This window comes from Falco rusticolus, chromosome 13, assembly GCF_015220075.1.
Source record: "Falco rusticolus isolate bFalRus1 chromosome 13, bFalRus1.pri, whole genome shotgun sequence".
NCBI classification, from domain to species: domain Eukaryota; kingdom Metazoa; phylum Chordata; class Aves; order Falconiformes; family Falconidae; genus Falco; species Falco rusticolus.
Window position 1 is genome coordinate 30,108,498 of NC_051199.1, and position 17,716 is coordinate 30,126,213.

Below are 17,716 nucleotides of genomic sequence, written 5' to 3' on the forward strand. Positions count from 1 at the left end.
CCATATGAGAGACAGTCAGGTCCAGTGTAGTTGCTAACATCTGAACTATTTTTCTGGTTTTCCTACTAAAACTTGTTAACAGAAAGTGAAGCATGGAAAAATTAATGCATTTGCATACTGTGTGAGTAAAGCAATAATCTGGAATGCAGTCTTATGAATTAGCAATGTCAACATTCCTTTGAACAATATCAAAACATTATAAAGCCATTATAGCATAAAATGAGATTTGCAGGTTTTTAGTATTTCCTATAGGCTGGCTTCTGAAGCATTTCATTCAAAACCATGAGAAAGGAACAGGAACTTAAAATTTCCATCCTGGTTTGCTGGATAGACTATAAAATTATACACACATATCTCATAACTATGTCTGAAACTTTTTTACTTAAAGAAGTGGGAGATGATAAACTTTTTAAAAAAATGCCACTCTCAGGCATCCATCACTGTCCAAGATCAAAAACAAACAAAGGCGGTCTAAGCAAAAGATGCCAGGAGTAAGGTCAAGGGCCTTTACTACGGAGTAAGAAACCCACTGCTACAGCAGCAGTTCATAGCAAAGGCATGAGGCCATGAAACCAGCATGCTCTGGCAGCAAGGAGGCAAACTTCACCTACTGCAGTAACTGGGATGGCATGTTTGCAAATACTTGAACACTAACCTATTTTTGAAGCTGAGAAGGGTGGTGTAGAAATACCCACCTGGAGACTATTAAATCCAGAACCAATTTACGAATAGAACATTCTTGGCCAGGCTGTTAGAGGCTCACTAGCCACAGCCCAAGTTTTTGGAAAGGTTTAGTCTAAGTTTTTTGACAGAAATCAAAATAAAGAAGACAAGTTTTAAAAAGTTGAAATCCAATGTATTTTTACAGAAGTTAAAGTTGAACTGGAGTTTGCTGGGACAAAACACCCATGCAAGATAACACAGCTAAGGACAGCAAAAAAGCTGGCTGCACACTGGCACCGATCTCTGCAAAGCACCGAGGGGAAAGACAGCGTGTCAGAGCTGATCCCAGCACAACCATTTGTCACGTACCTGATGCAGACCTAAGGAGGAACTGAGGAAGTAAGATCGCAGAAAACATTAAATGAAGTGTTTCAGTGGCGACAAAGAACCCAATCACCATGAAACAAGATTTTCTTAAACCTCATTTGTAAAACAGTGCACAGTATTTGTCTGTGGGATTTAAGGAAGCTTATCTTAACTGGAGCAGATACAGAGAACGGCTGGTATCTTCAGGTCTTGCAGAAATACAAGAAGGGTCTGGGCTTGCTTCACCACAGTAAGCGAAGTCTCAGCAGAGCAAGAAGCACACACAGGGCTAAGTATCAGATATGGAGATGGGTTCTTTAAATGAAAGGAACTGGTACAAGAATATATGAAAGTGTCCACAGAGACAGTTGGGCTGGAAATTAGAATAATGTTGCTAAGTATAGCAATAAGGCTCCAGCACAGTTTTGTTAGTGAAGTGGAGAAAGGGAAATAGTTGTACACAGTAAAACTGATAGGCTTATGAAAACTAATGTGGCAGGACTGCCTGCAATGATGCAGTGGATGCCCAGCTGTCAGTGAAGATGTGGCAATGAAGACCTCAATAGCAGAACAGCTGTGCAGCATCCAGAGACTGGCCATCAGCACACCTCAGCCCTTTCACTGGGAATTCTAGAGGATGCCTATTTCACAAAGCTTTTGCCATGCTGGGGAGAGAAAGGTGGGGTCTTCTGTTTTGCTTTGGATTTAATTCCCATTTATTTTCCCCAGAACATAATGCTGGCACTGCTCATGCCGCATCCTGGATCTACAGCTGCCAGTGGGACTCCTGAAAAGCACTTCAGCTGAAAACCTACAGCAACACAAATGATGGGGTACAATTTGTCTTATGGAAAACTGCCAGGTAAAATACTGTTGGAAATTTCGCGATTGAGATGTGTTTACTGTATTACCGTCAGTTCCTACCAACATTTTAAAGAAGCCAGTCATTTCAGTAAAGGCTGTCTAAATACTGCTGAGTGCTGCCACTGTGGGTGTCAGTCCCGGTTTACCACACCAGCCAAGTTCAGAGTATGAACAATTTGAAATAAAATGTGATACAGTTTTATGAGACAAATCAAGTATTTTCACAAACATTTACACATGAAATCTTAAAATCTCTAGAGACTGATTTTTAAATACAGTTCAGTAAACTAAGATTTAAATGAGTGTTTTAATAAGCCTGAAGAGTCGCTGGATCCAGAGTCCTATCCCTTAGGTAAACAGATTGCCTTGGCTCATGAGTTGCATTCTGTCAAGACAGACAACAGCTGACACCCTGTAATTGTGATTAATAGTTCATCCCCGATGTGCTGGCACACGGCTGCACCCACCCACACCCCATGCAGTACGATGGTCACTGCAGACCCCATCCTGCAGCAGGGAGCGCCCAGCTCCACCTGGATGGCAGGTGGGTTATGGGATCTCAAATCCTTCTCACATTTCGCTAACTGGATTCACTGGCTCTCTCTACAGAGAATTCCCTCCGTGTTTCTTCAAATATTGCAAAGAAATGTTTATGTGCACAAATCGCCCCTGCCGCATGGCAGCCAGCGCCAACCAGAGCCCCCCGAAAATGGCACACCCGCTGTGCCCATGGAGCACATCCCCGTGCTGCAGTGGAGCGGGTGGCTGCCATGGCACAGCCACAGCAGCCCGTGGCAGGGACCAGCCCCGCACACAGCACAGCACCCAGCCTGGGCCTCACCTGAGCTGCCAAGCAGCGTTCACCCATCGAGCTGGGTTTTCTGGTCTCCTCAGGGCAGCAGGAAGGCCAGGCAGGGAGCTTGTGGGCAGCACAGGAACCTTGGGAATATATACACACTCACACCCTGCATTTTTTTTTGCTGTCAAACTATGTGCCAAAGCACCCTTGTATTTCAGCAGGAAGCACAGATGCTGTGCTCAGAGGCTAGCAAGCCATTTGTTTGACACGTGCATTACTTCAGAGCACTGTTTTAAAACCTAGGTTTTCCAGGCTGGTTAATCTGAGCAGCCTCCAGAATTGCCCAGAGATGGGACATTTTCTAGAGGGTGGCTCTAGAATGGCCCCGTTTGTAGAACACTAGAAACATACTTTAAACTTCTTTTCCCTCATTCACACAGATGATCGTCTGAGCCAAGACAACAGTACCTCATCCAACTCCACAGCAGGCTTACTTGGGAACTCCACACACAACGAATTCACCACCATCGTCTTGCCTGTGCTTTACCTCATCATCTTCCTGGCAAGCATCTTGCTGAATGGCCTAGCAGTGTGGATTTTTTTCCACATAAGAAATAAAACAAGTTTTATATTTTACCTCAAAAACATTGTGGTTGCAGATCTTCTAATGACACTGACGTTCCCATTCAAGATAATCCAGGACTCACAGCTGGGACCATGGCACTTCAACTCCTTCCTGTGCCGATACACCACAGTTCTGTTTTACACAAACATGTACACCACAATTGTGTTCCTCGGACTCATCAGCATTGACCGCTACCTGAAAGTAGTGAAGCCTTTTGGAGACTCCAGGATGTATAGCATCACTTTCACCAAGATCTTATCTGCCTGCGTTTGGGTTGTAATGGCTTTCCTAGCTTTACCAAACCTGATTCTTACAAATGGCTACCCAACAAAGAAGAACATAGATGACTGCATAAAGCTGAAATCTCCACTGGGAGTCAAGTGGCACACAGCTGTCATTTACATCAACACCTGCATGTTTGTAGTGGTGCTGATAGTACTGATAGGATGCTACATTGCGATATCCAGGTACATTTATAAATCGAGCAAACAATTCATTAGCTCATCAAGCAGAAAGAGAAAGCATAATCAAAGTATAAGGGTTGTCGTGGCTGTATTTTTCACTTGCTTTCTGCCATATCATTTGTGCAGAATACCCTTTACTTTCAGCCATCTAGATAAAATTTTAGATGACTCTGCACATAAAATCTTGTATTATTGTAAGGAAATGACACTGTTCCTGTCCGCATGCAATGTCTGTCTGGATCCAATAATTTACTTTTTCATGTGTAGATCATTCTCACGAAGGCTGTTTAGAAAATCAAATATGAGAACCAGAAGTGAGAGTATCAGATCACTTCAGAGTGTTAGAAGATCAGAAGTGCGCATATACCATGAATACACTGATGTCTGAAGCCACACCCACAGACTTTTGATAATTTGCAAGGGTGTATGTATATCATGTAAATAAAAGGTATCTTTGAGTATCTGACCATGGAAGTTCATTAAGGAACGTGCAGACATACACAGATTTTCCATTGCAGCTTACTAACATCCATCTCAAAATTCAAAAGCTTAAATCCACACAGAGATCACGTTCACTTCAGAGGGGGTTTGGGGGTTGTTTTGGGTGGGTGGGTGGGGGTTTTTTAAAGGCCAGCACAAGCTAAGGATGCCTCAGCTCAGAAACCAGGAGCTCCAGGAGGCCCCAGCCAAGATGGACAAGCTCTGGCCTTGGAGTGGGATCCAACATCCTCGGGGTTCAGTGGATGGCTGCAGAAGGGCTTGTAGCAGGTGAAGGCGAAGAGGCGGCCCATGCTCCTGTGGAGACCCCTGTGTGCCCATTGGCAGGGCAGCCATGGGGCTCGGTCTGCCAAAAGTGTTTTGCTGCTGGCCGACCACCTCTCAGCTTTCCCTCTCGGGCGTTCGTGGCACTGGCAGCACCATCTCGTCCACAGATCAAACCTAGCAAAGTGCTTCTCACCCCTTTCAAAATACCAAACATAAAAAATTTACACACGACCCTCGTTTAAGTCTCATCTCAAAAAAAAAAAAAAAAAAAAAAAGAAAAGAAAAAAGGCCAGAACCCACCAAACAAAGAAAAAGACTGTTAAAACAGCTTTTAATTCCCATTAATCTCATTCTAAGTGAGGGCACAACAAGAAGTGTCCCTTGACAGACTTGCATGTGACAAGACTAAGCAATCAACATCAAACTGAAAATTCCATTTCCCAGCACTTTCTATGCCTGCCTCATACAACACAAATAAGACTTGAAGCATTAGGATTTTTTTTAAATTCAAAATTATTTATAACTTCAGCTGCTTTCAATTCTTGGAAACAATAATAGTGTGCAATAAGCATGTGAAATTCATTTTTGGAGGGCAGCTCAGGCAACACCTTTATGGTATTATTTTACAACATGGTACACACAACCAGAGCAGAGGAAATATTAAAGGAGAGGATCCAAAATCAAGGCAAAAATAAAAAAGGAATAATAAAAGGCCAACACAGCAGCTGCTACAGGACAAAGTGTTGACTAACAGCTACATTATTTAAAAGAAGAAACCAAGCCCTGGAGAGTCCCCACTAGAGCTCTGTTGGCTGGGAGACCTCAAGTCGTTTCAGTGTGATTCTGGCAGGTACTCCAGACTTGTTAACAACAAGGGCACCGCTTGTCGCAACTGCTGTGCACACATTCCCGAGCTGGTTCTGCACCAGCTCGTCATGGCAGAGCGGGGCAGGCAGCCAAGCTGGCTGGGGCACCCACACGAACATGGTGGTGAGAGCCACAACAGGGTCCAAGGCTGCTCCAGCAGCTCCTCTACCCCAGGACATGGTGCAGGGACCTCTCAGGGCAAGGCAGAGGCAAAAAGACAAGTTCCTTCTCCTTTCATAGCTGCACTCTTCAAAGGAGGCCATCTCCCACCAAAGGGCACGGGCCACGGTTGCCTCCAGTGCTCCCCAGCAAGCTCAGAGCAGCTCAGCCAGGGGCTCCAGCCCAGAAGGCAGGGACAGGGTGAGCACGGGCTCCCCAGGGACGAGCTCCCCAAGGGCTGGGAGCAGGACTTGCAGAGGTGTGGGGAGCCACCCCCAGGAGCATGAATTCAGTCGCTCTTGGCTAACACGACCATGAATTCGCAGCGCTCCAGGAGCAGCCCGGGCAGGAGCGGAGCAGGGACAGCCCCAGGCTCAAACACTGCGCTGCACAGCCCCGACACCTCCTCCCCTTGCCCTGCCACCTCCCCAGGCACCCTCTGCGGCACCGCAGAAATCAGCAGGGAGGGTAAGTTTGGCCACTCAGCCTGTCCACTACAGAGCTGAGGCTACAAGGATGTGTTTGTATTTAATCCTATAAACAGAACAATGTTTATATGAATCATGTTGTCCTGTACTTCACTGGGGATTAAAGCAGAATCGTTTGGAGTAAAAGCTGCTCATACAAAAAATAAAGAGCCAACCTAAAAAATACAAATTGCAAGGAACTGACAGGTGTTTTGAACAATCAATTTTTATATGTATCTTGTGCAATGTAGTGCAATTGAGCAAACAGAAGATGGCAATAGTCCATCAGCAAGCACTTTACTCACATAAGGACTTCCTTTTAACAAAAACATTTTGACAAGAAAATCCTGAAAATGCAGCATTCAAGTAACAAGCAAAATACTGCATTGGAACACTGCATGATGAAGTTTTCTGCTGAAACAAGGGGTTGGCTTTGGGGTTTTTTAACAGTTTAGTTTTAGATTCTGTTTTATACATAATGAAAAAGTTTAAGTGTAAGATCATGTTTGGATAATATATTTGGATTAATGCAAGTATTCTGAAACAACTTACATTGTTCAGGGGAGATCATTTCTGGAAAGGAAGATAGGATATTTTGTATATTTATCCTACTTTAAATAAAAATACTTTAAATGGCTAAAATACCACAGAATAAACCCTGCTTTCCAATCAGCTCTGTAGAAAACTATGTTCACACACAACCTCAAAGACTAGTTCTGGGATAAAGTTTGCCATCTTGAACTCTTAGGGGTCTATGCACATACAAAACCAAATGAAGAGAGCCACTTTTGGAACTGGGTTGCATAGTTTAAATTCTCGTAAATGAACAGCACACTGCATTGGTTTTGTGAAATTGTAATATTTAGGACTGGAGATCAGTTACATAGACAAAGGCATTAATAACCAAAGACTCCCTTATTAGGTCTTATGTGGTTAAAGAAAATAAAGACCAAGTGCATCTGGTCTCCCTTTTACATTGTAAGTAATAGTAAATCAAATCACAGAAAGGTGTATGGCTTGTTAAATTGTGCTCAATAATTAGCACATTAAATTCATATATACACATACACCACTGGTCTCTGCTTTGCACCTATTCCCCTTTTAACACTTTGACAACACTCCCAAGGCTACAGGAACAGGCAGGTACACACAGCTTGTCTTCTCCACTAGAGGATATGGCTACACAACATCTCCCAGTAACAAGCTTATTTACTTATGAGGCTGCAACTTCCCCACTTTGTGCCCTCCTGTCCACGTGCACATTACCCCACAGTAAGGCTAAGGCAGTTGGGTCATGCTACTGCACATTCCCTGATGTGCTCCATGGGCTCAGCACGCAAGACAGATAGGTATCATTGTATTTTTACTTTCTTAAAGTCTTCTCCAGTATTAATTTCTTGAGCTGAATTTTTCTATGTAATATAAAGCTTATCTTGATTTACCCAAAACCACCTTTTGTCTTGCAAGAAGGCATGCAGACCCATTACAACAGGTTTTACATCTGCTTGGAGAGAGATGTTAGACTGCGCAGTCAAAACTGTGAACAACTGCACCCCTTACTAGATGGGACTACAGCTAAGCCTGTTACTAGTGGACAGGCTATTTGCAGAGTAACGGTGCTACAGGTAAAGATGGCTCTTCCCACCTTCATTGCCCACTACTGCTCAGAAACCTTTGCCAATTGCACCATTGGAACTGATGCTCATGGCCTGCTAGACTTAAGGCTGCTCAACCACAGACAGGCTATGCGCTTCCACCAGTCTCCCCGATACCTGGTTTCACCCAGGATCTTCCATTCTCAGCATGCTCTAGCTCCTCCTCACCGTAAACAACAGACAGTTGAGTCTGTCTCCCACACACTTCACTGAACTAAGTCCTATCAGAAGCAGATCACAGAATAAGCACACACCTAAGATTAAACTGAAATATCCTGACTCCCTAGACAATATTTTCAATATATAGTACAGCAGAGTATTTCTATGTGTAATGTATGTACACACAGACACACTCTATAGGATTCATCATACGTACGCAGAGCAAGAGAGCTTGAACCCCTCTCAGAATTGTAACCTTTTTCCAGGCAGGTGGTGGACTACCTACCCAACTCCAGCAAAGCCCAAAGAGATACTTCAGTGAAAACATGCCTGTTTGTCCGTAACCAGGGACCACAAAGGCCAGGCAAGGAGACTGCAGACCAGGTGTGCAGGATTCTCCCCTTGCACAGCAGGCAAGCCTGCACACCAAATGGTGAAGCTCAGTGACTGCTGAAAACATGATCAGATGGCCACCCACATCTCTTCTAGCATGCAGCATACTCCCCTTACAGGATGTGCACAAGCACATACTACACTTTCTCACTACCCACTTCATTTTTTAACTAAAGGCTGCATTTAGATAGGATCTCCTCCTAAGAGGAACAGTACTGCTGTTCCCTAGTATGGATTCTTACTACCAAAAAATCTACTATCCAAAGCAACTGCACCCGGGGTGATGCCCTTCAAAGATCAACCCAAAGATACCCTTTCCAGGGAACCAAAGAGATAAAGCAACCAGTAGTTTTGGGAAGTGTAGGCCCACAAGGGAGCAGTGGGGCATCCATATGAACTCCTGCACCACAAAGAGACGATGCAGCCATGCACTCCCAGCACACAGGCCAGCCAAAATGAGTCTCTGCTCTGAAGCCTGACAGCTTGGATGCATACAACACTTCACTGTAAAATAACCCCCAAAATAAGTTTACTTTATCTTGACAGGATGTATGTGTGATAATCCTTTATCACTGTTTTTTGCACACACTTACATATACAACAGTTCTTTGATGATAGCATTTGTGAAATATTTTCCCAGGGCTAAAAATGAATTATAAAACAATCTCCTACTCCCCAAGTACCAGATAACTATAATTTGTCTGGATTTGACATGGAATTTTAGTCCTTAAAAGTTCTTCTTTAAAGAAAAGAGTACAAGAAAGTTTGTAGGAAAAGTCTCAGGCCTTGATCTATTACTGTCACTTCAGAGAACCACGTGTGGACATAGGCATATGTAAATTTTGGTTGTGCAGTCTGAGACTCCCATTTTTTATAGGACCCTATAAGTGAAACAGGGTTTTCCAGGTGGAGGCATGACAGCAGATCAGACCCAAGAACGCAAGGAGCACACAATTCATGAATATTTGTTTTTGTTTCTCTTTTTCTTCATTTAGGAGGCTTTGCATTAAATTGTAATTGAGTAGCCCAGCCAGAACTCTCCATGCCATGGGGTTATTTTGGAAGAAATGTTATTTGAACATGTACTTAAGAGACAGCTCCAGACTGCTATCTGTGCAGAATTTTTGTCACTACATACATTATGCTCTTTACTTTTGAGGTTTCTTTAGAATAAACTTTACTGTAGCTTTCCATCACTGCAGCTTCCTAGGAATCTTAAAAAAGGAAACTAAAACCCCAAAAGTTCTAAAAAATCTTTAGAACATCTTTGTACCGACGTACACCACAATCTCATGAATCAAGCAATCATAATTGTGTAACTAGCACAACTGTGACTGGGATTATTTAAATGTGTCTCAGCCGTGTTCTCAGCTCTCCCCACTGGACCCTGTGCAGGAAATATTTGCCAGCAGCTTTGCTACAGGAAGACACAAAATCCAGAAGTCCTGCAGTACTTTTGTAGTTAGCATGCCTTTTAGTAGGATTATTCTATAAAAATATTTATCTTGTTCATCCTGCTTTTATCAATTCAAAAAGCTTGGCCACAGATACAAAACAATCTATGTGTTTTCACATTTAGTGGGGTTGGAAGCACTGACTACTTAATTAGAAGGTTTTGATAATGGGGTGCAGACCTGTAAGATTAGTAGCCAGAGATACTGCTTATATAGGGCAATGGTTTGGTGTAAGATCTTTCATTTAGAAAAAACCAAGTCTGAATGTCACCCCTATTCCTGTTCGCAAAGGCTTCAAGAGCTGCCACCCCAACTTGTACTTCTGCCATCAGACACATGAAGATCCACACTACCACCATCTGCCCTTCCAGTCACCAGACATGCTCTGATATGCCATCAGTTTTCTCCCATGTCTGTCTATGTGTGTGTATATCTTCCAGTTCCGATACACAAGTCCATCAGCAGGACTACAAAAAAAGTCTCTTTTCATAGGCACTGAGCTCAGACAAAAAGTTAGAATTATTTTCTTAACAAAATGCCAGCTAGACCAGCAGAAGTGAATTTTGGATTTGGGGGGAAAAAAAGACTTGTATAGCTAACGGTAAAATACATTATCAGTTTGCCTTTAAGCCACCAAAATTATACAATATACAGCAGGGGTCTTCCTTAGTAATCATGCTCACTTGCTTGCTTTCTAACCCTTTGGAAATAACACCTGTTTAGATCCTTAAACATTAAATTTCGCTGGCATTTTGAGAAAATATCCATGTCTGCATAACAAAGTGACCCTCCAGTTTGCCTTGCTGTTTAGAGTCATTCCAATGAAGTGAAACTGTACACAGAGCTGAGACATCCTGCCCACCCTTTAAGCTCTTAATCCCCTGTGCTGGACAACTGCTTACTTCTCTCACAAGCATGCAAAAAATTATCTGTGCTGCAACATTTAATCCATCAGCAGATTACATTTGAAAACACTGCGTTTTTCCTTCTTTTGGGACTTACATACTCATGGAGAGCTGCACACTTCGATCTTTTACTGGAGGCAGCACTGTGACTGACATACTTAGTTCTAGTTTAACAATTCCAAATAAGTTTTAACCAAGAATGACATTTCAAACCAGAAAGTGCAGCCATGCCATCAGGCTATCTGACAGCGACATATTTTCATGAAGTATGAAAAAGTTATCCCCAAAGTTGCTCACGCTTGGATTCTGTTATCTTTCCGCATATTACCATTTTTAGAATAATTTCATATCAATGGCTATGAAGCTTAACTGTCTGCTGCATCATGAGACCCACACAACTTTTCAGAGAGAAACCCACATAGCATCCACGCATTTCAGCACTTCAATTTATATTCAAGATGACTCTGCCTGCTTAGAATTGAATTCCCTTCCCAACATACACTGGCTACTTGTGATCTTCAGAGAGGAAGCCCAGTGACACTTCACTTCTGGTCCGCTAGCAATGGTACCTTGCCTCTATTGCTCAAACACTCTGCAGCAGCCAGAGCTCGCTGCAGCTTCCCTGCACGAAGCAATGCTGAGGACCACCAGTGGCACAGCCCTCCAGCCCCATCGTCAGGAGAGCCAGCTGCTCTGAGCACACCAGGTGTGTCCTTCCCTGAGATCAGCTAAGCAGGAACGAGCATCCTCTTAACTTAGGCTTGTATCTGCACTGTGTATTGCTTTAAATTAAAATTCCACCCTCAACTGAAGTCTTGTAACTATTTCCACCACAAGCCGTTTTTAAGGTATACATACCGGCACTGGCATGGTTCACAGGGGCTTACATATTTCACTTTGTGTCTTCCCCTTTCCTGGTGAAGAAGATAACAAGCTTTGCAAAAAATATATATGTAAACAAGATCCTGAATGTACCAGGGCAATGAAGCATCCTGGTTCCATGCACAGCCTGGAGCTCTGGACGTCTATAAACCAACGAGTGCTTTACAGTGAGAGCACCACCAGAGTGGGCACCACTATCTGTCTGCCTTTTTATTATTTTCTTCCTAAGCAATGACTCCTGACCACCATAAAAACTGATTTGTGAGTTACTCAATATATTGGTTGGGTTAGTTTAGCGATTTTGTATTTCTATCAGAATATGATCAAGTTTTAAATAATGATAAATACTGAAGAGACAACTTTGGACAAAAAGAGCATGTGAGCATATTAAACACGTCTGTTTTACTATTGCATCTATATAAAATTACTCACACACAGCCTTTTTGATAAACTCCACTGCCAATAGTCTGCTAGAACTATACAGTGGAATCACTCCATTCAAATTACAAACCTGATAATGTGTTTTGTTTAGTTTGTATCATGTTTTAAGTACAATGATGGTCATCAGAAGCCTTAAACAATAAACAAAATGGAAAAATAATACAACAGAGAAAAGTGAAGTGAAAGGGAGCAAGGAAATGTCACTAGCCAGACTGAACACAGGATGGCTATTTAAAGCGACTGGAACCACTTTAAACATTTAACATGAGAAGTTGCATTTTGAGGGTTGTTTTTAAGCTTTTCCTCCTTTACCTCAATACATTAAACACACATACAAACTTGTGTTCTTAACTCGGTAATAAAAGCAAACACAGTTATCTTTATTTCCTTCTGGGCAATAAGCTAGTGAGTTACAGCACTATACTGGAAACCTGAGGAGCAGGGTCACACTCGCCACCCAAAGGTCCACTCAATTTATTTTAAAATACTTTGCATTCACCTCCCCATAAATATTTTGCAAAGAAAACAACCCTTGACTTTGCAAGAACTAAACGACAACTTTTGACTTCAACCTAAAGAAATTTCTCGTCTAGAAAGAATGAATTTAAGATTCCAATCAAAGGCAGGCTGCGTTTAACAACTTTTGCCTACTCTCATTCTGGGGATGCAATTATATTACATAAGTACGGGGCTAGTATTGTTTTCTTCAGAGGAAAAAAGCCAATACAAAACTACAGTTTGTTAAACATTCACTCACTCAACACCAACCCCAGAAGTGCTAACTTCCAGAACTCCATTACACGAAGTTGAGAAATAAGGAGAGGCAGCGCTAATTTGCAGCACACGTGTTGTTCAATGTATCTTTACACTCAGCTGAGAAGTAACAGCCATACCTGCCATATGCACATTACACAAGACATTTCTTTTAATGTTGTCAGGGTTGACAAGACCAAGATGCTTCACTTTCCGTTTCAAAGCATTCTCCAGTTTTTCTTGGGGGCGGGGTGGGGGGTGGGGGGGGGTGGGGGGGGGTGTAGCACAGCAGCAGCATGAGGGATGGGAAAGGATATCCAAACAACTATGATCCAAAGTAAGCGATACATCTACTGTACAACAGCAAAGCCCCATTTCTAGCACGAGAGCAACCACAATCTGAGACAAGACCTCAGGAAAGGAGCTCAGTGTTAGAAAGCACTGAGAATCCCTTTTAAGCAAGCTGGAATTTTTAAAGTCAGGGAATAATAAACATGCAATCAAAATCTAAACATGCAACGTGCATGCAATCAAAACTGTGCTACAGTTTGCCTCTCGTACTGAAGATCAACTCCAGCTCTGTGCTTCAGCTCTGACTGGCCTGGGATCAGTGCATGCTAAGGTCACACCCTGCCCACGTGCTTTCATTAAAAGCCAGAAGTATCTAAACTGCAAGTTCTGTCCCACTGACAAACGAACACCTCGTGACTGATGACGACACGTAAGGGGAGAAGATAAATGCATGAGACTTGCTGCTTTAGTACAGAATTGGTCAATCTTTTGAGCAGTTCCCACTTTCAGTCTTGCAGTCCCAGAGCCTGGTATGGATATGACTGCAGGGATTTCGCATGTACCTACATTCGCCAGAGACTAACAGGCTACCACATGTAAAAATCAAGAGGTTTCTCCATGAAGAAGCACCTTTTTTGGAAGAATAAGGTATATGCGCGCATCCCCCCCCAAACTGGTCATTTCAATTCTGTGCAGCCTCAGAGGCTTGCATGATCAAGACAGTGGGGAAGATGACACCACACTGCTCAGATGACTGCCAGGTGTGACATTGCCAGCAAACCTCTGGTTAGTAATGAAAATTAAAGTGTAAATCTAACCAGGTGAATCTCCTGACAGCACAAGATACTGAATGCACAACGACTCAGAGTGCCAACGGATAATCGCATGGACTTTCTAATCAAGACACTGCAGAGCAGAGTCCGGGTCTGTGGATTTTATGACACTAAAAAAGGAAATTTGCAGGCAAAGCACGGAGGAAGTTTACTGCTCTTATTTATAACAAAACGACAACAGAATCCCATGACCGAAAGTTTCCATAGCTGTTTCCATCAAAAAAGAAAGACAATGCACGCCTATGCACAGAACTCGAATGCGCCTGTTTCCTAATGGTCATTTGGTTACGACCTTGTGGAGTGCTTATTCACCAATGGCATCCCAGAGAAAACTAAGATATCTCTTTCATACTCGGATAAAGACATAAGCATGATGCTTTTCTCCCTCTAACCAGAGCAGTGAGACTGCCCAGAAAACTAGTCCCAGGACAGTACAACGCAGAGGAAAAAGGCAGTGGGCTAGTGAGACGGGACAGCTCTGAGACCTGCCTTCCTCGAGGCAGAAGTACTGCAAGGTCAGCGTAAATACTCCAGATCACACACCTGTGCTCACATCCACCTTAGCTAGAAGTCTATTTTATAGATCTAAAAATATCAAATTACTGAGTCATCATTCAGGGATGGAGGCCTATGATTGGACTGTAAATCAGCTAACCAGCCCAGGAAGGAACACTACGCTTCAGAAAAACATGAAAGAGAAATTGCTCTGCACTGCAGAGAAGAGCTAGATCTAGCTCAAGCTCGCTGTACACAGGAGCAGGGCACAGCTCTGCATATCCACACCTCCTGGCATGAACTGAGCACACGTGCAGTAAGCCTGAGACATTCTAACACTGGTAATGCAGATGCGGCTGAAGGGACTTCTGTTCTCACACGTGTACAAGTAACATTAATGAGCCCTGGTCATGCTGAAGTGTAAGAGCCATCTCCAGAAAACCAAGCCATTCTTCTGGCCGGAGCCCCACTTCCATACCACATCACTACCTTCAGGTCCAACACGGCGCACAGTCACCTCTGCTGCCAATGGAAAGCTCATAGGTGGTTTTGGGCCACTTTGAGGAAACTGGGAAATAAAAAAATTGGGGTTAGAAATAACATACTAAAAAATAGTGCTTCCTTCTGTCTCTGCCTACGAAACAAAAGGCACCTTCAGCATAACTGCAACAGCAGGGACTGTACAGTGTAGCATCTTTAATCCCTCTGCAAAAAGCCTGTTGTGATACCAGACCTGCAGTCTCCCTTGGAAATCCTGATGTCTTCTTAGATCTGCTTTGTAACCAGCTCCTCAGCTCCTTTTCAAGCAGCAACAGAGGGTAAAAACCCAGCTTTCAGTTACAGGAAAGTGGGGAAAGCAGCCTGGTGCTGGTACCTTTGGAAAACAGCCAGGCAGGAGGGTGAGGAGAAGAAAGTAGGAAAAAGCATTGGTAATTAAAGCTGAAAGAAACCTGGAAAAGCTGGCTACCAGCCTGGGCTGTGCCCTGGAATTCACTGCCAGTTTGCTTTGAGGTGCTAAGTCTTCAAACAAGAGCATTTTACCAGAGCCGAGTCCTTCAGTGATGTGTTTGCCTTATTAGCCCATAGGAAAGACTATTTCTGTTGCACAAAGGTTGGTAGTTCAATCCAAATTGTTGGCTGCGGGCACAAGTCCTGATTTTCTGATGCATCAGCAAAAAAGGTTATTCAGTTCTTTGTTAAATACTCAGTTGCTTGAAACAATAGGAACAACTTTTGAATGTTTAAGCTATTTTCTCACCACGCAAATTTTCCCTTTTGCTGGGTCTTTGAACAATGGCCTCCTTCAACAGAAAGTTTGGGGTGCTGCATATAAAGTGAGAACTGCCCTGGGAAGGAAGAGGTTTAACTGAGGTTGGTGGACAGTTTTGCTTTGCCAAGAGGTTCCTCTTACCCTTTGTTTTACGTTTCTCTTTCAAACTCAGTTATCTTGACAGACAGCACTTTTCTTCCTCTTCTGCTAGGCTCTCATCTGAACACAAATGGAACATTGCTTATTTTAATTTTAGGCTTAGATCAGGAAGCTATGGGAAAAAGTTTATTATGGGTCACACCCTGAAAGTTGACCTTGGTCTCAGAAGGGATATCAAGGCTTCTGTTGCTGTTTCTGGGGAGAGATAAAAAAAAAAGCCAACAAAAAAACCCCCAAACAAAACAAAACAAAAAACCCAAACAAAGAAAGGGTGCTTTTTTTGTTTGTGTTTTAGAATGAATTACAAACTGTCTCAGAGGGCCAGAGGTTTTTAAAGCACTTGTGATCAGCCAAAGCCTTATCTGACCCTCTCCTCCCATCCTTGCTGCAAAAAATGACAATAGGGTGCATGGAAAGAGATGAAAAGTTTGGCTGACTAGGTGCCCTCTGGGGAGCACCTGAAAAAGCTTTGTGCATCCTCCTGCAGCTGCAGAAGGTCTGCCAGAGGCAAATGGGGCAGGCTTGCCCTTGGATAAGCCTCCTCACCCCGCACTGCAGTCCAGAGCAGCCAGCTCCAGCAAGGCCTCCCAGGGAATGGGCTTCGCAGCAGGGCGGCGCGCTGGCACGGGCAGGCCCCAGCGCCAACTTCGGGCAGCAGGCGTGCTCGAGGAGACTGTGGCAGCCCTGGCCCAGCCGAACATGGGCAGGGAGCAGCAGCGCTTCACCCTTTGGAGATGTGTTCCTGTCACACAGCCGAGAGCCTGGGCCACCTCCAGCCCTGCACAAAGCTCAGCTCTGCCACAGTGAGACTGCAGCCCAGCTGTAAAGAAGAAACAGCTTGTGTTGCCAACGACTCATGTCTCTCAGTGTGAAACTGGGCTCCCAGCTCACAGGCATGACTCCTGCCTAGCCAATTTCCACATTCAGAACGAGGATGAGAACGGAAACAGAGTCTGTATTTTTCCAAAACATGCTTCAGTTAAAATAGTACCCCATGATGAGCAGGGGAAGGAACAGGCTTCTCCAGGGCCCCCTGCCCGGCCCAAAACCCTCACCGATATGTTGAGCCTCAGTTAAAGGAACATGTCCCAGTAACGGCAGTTTAACAGCCCCTCACCAACCCTGGCAAAACCCCCGGGGGTCCGGCAAAGCACTCAAAGCAGCATGGCTCCCCCCAGCTGCTCCCAGCCCATGCCTGTGGCACTGGGCACCGGAGCAAAGCAGCAGGCTGGTCACTATCGAGCCTCCCCCGGGAGGGAGGGGAAGGGCCCAAGTGGGGCGCAGGCACATGCAGACACTGGATGTGCGCACGTGTGTGCACACACCCACAGGGGAGCAACTGGCACTGGGAATGAAGCAGAGCAGGTCGTGCCAGGCAAGTGTGCTGAAAGGGTTACACTTGTGAGATGGAAAAGAGTGAAGAGACATGCAAGTTCTCCTCAAAGCCTTCTAAGGACTCTAGGTGCGTGTCCTTCCTGAGGAGGGTTAAAACCTGCAACCTCTGGCGTTCACTGCTTCTTCCTAAGTTACAAGTTTAGCCCTCTCTTCTCCTGAGGCACATGAAGAGCTGTAACTCTTTAGGGCAGACAGATTTCCTTCTATTTGCTTGACACTGAAGCCTGACAGTATGAGGCATGGCGCACAAACTCTATGGGATGTGAATCCTAAAGCTACAGCCCACCAGCCCCCAGGGAAGACATAGCATCACAGGGCCCACAGAAGCAGTGCCAGGGAAGCAGGCTGTCATCGGCAGGATCCCTGTGCCAGGCAGCTGAGAGGGGACCAGAGTGTGCCTGACCTCTGATGCCCAAGAAACTGAAACCAAACTTCCACATCACAGCACCTGCCTTCCAGACACAAAATGCTCAGATTTGGGTTCCTAGAAAGGTTGAATGCTCACACTGCCGCGTAAACAGAATATAAGGCAGGTATAAAAATTCTCAATAAAACAAACATCCAAACTCATCACCTGAAAGCAATGAATAAT

At 44.1% G+C, this 17,716-nt stretch overlaps 2 protein-coding genes across 7 annotated transcripts in view; one reads left to right on the plus strand and one right to left on the minus strand.

Annotated features, from left to right (window-relative positions):
* Positions 1–17,716, minus strand: part of MED12L (mediator complex subunit 12L) — a 150,067-nt gene that overhangs the window by 74,285 nt on the left and 58,066 nt on the right. The gene's annotated exons all lie outside the window — the stretch shown is intronic.
* Positions 1,858–4,169, plus strand: GPR87 (G protein-coupled receptor 87). Its single transcript, XM_037407175.1, has 2 exons — positions 1,858–1,891; positions 3,133–4,169. Exons 1-2 carry the CDS (start codon positions 1,858–1,860, stop codon positions 4,167–4,169), a joined length of 1,071 nt encoding a protein of 356 aa, XP_037263072.1.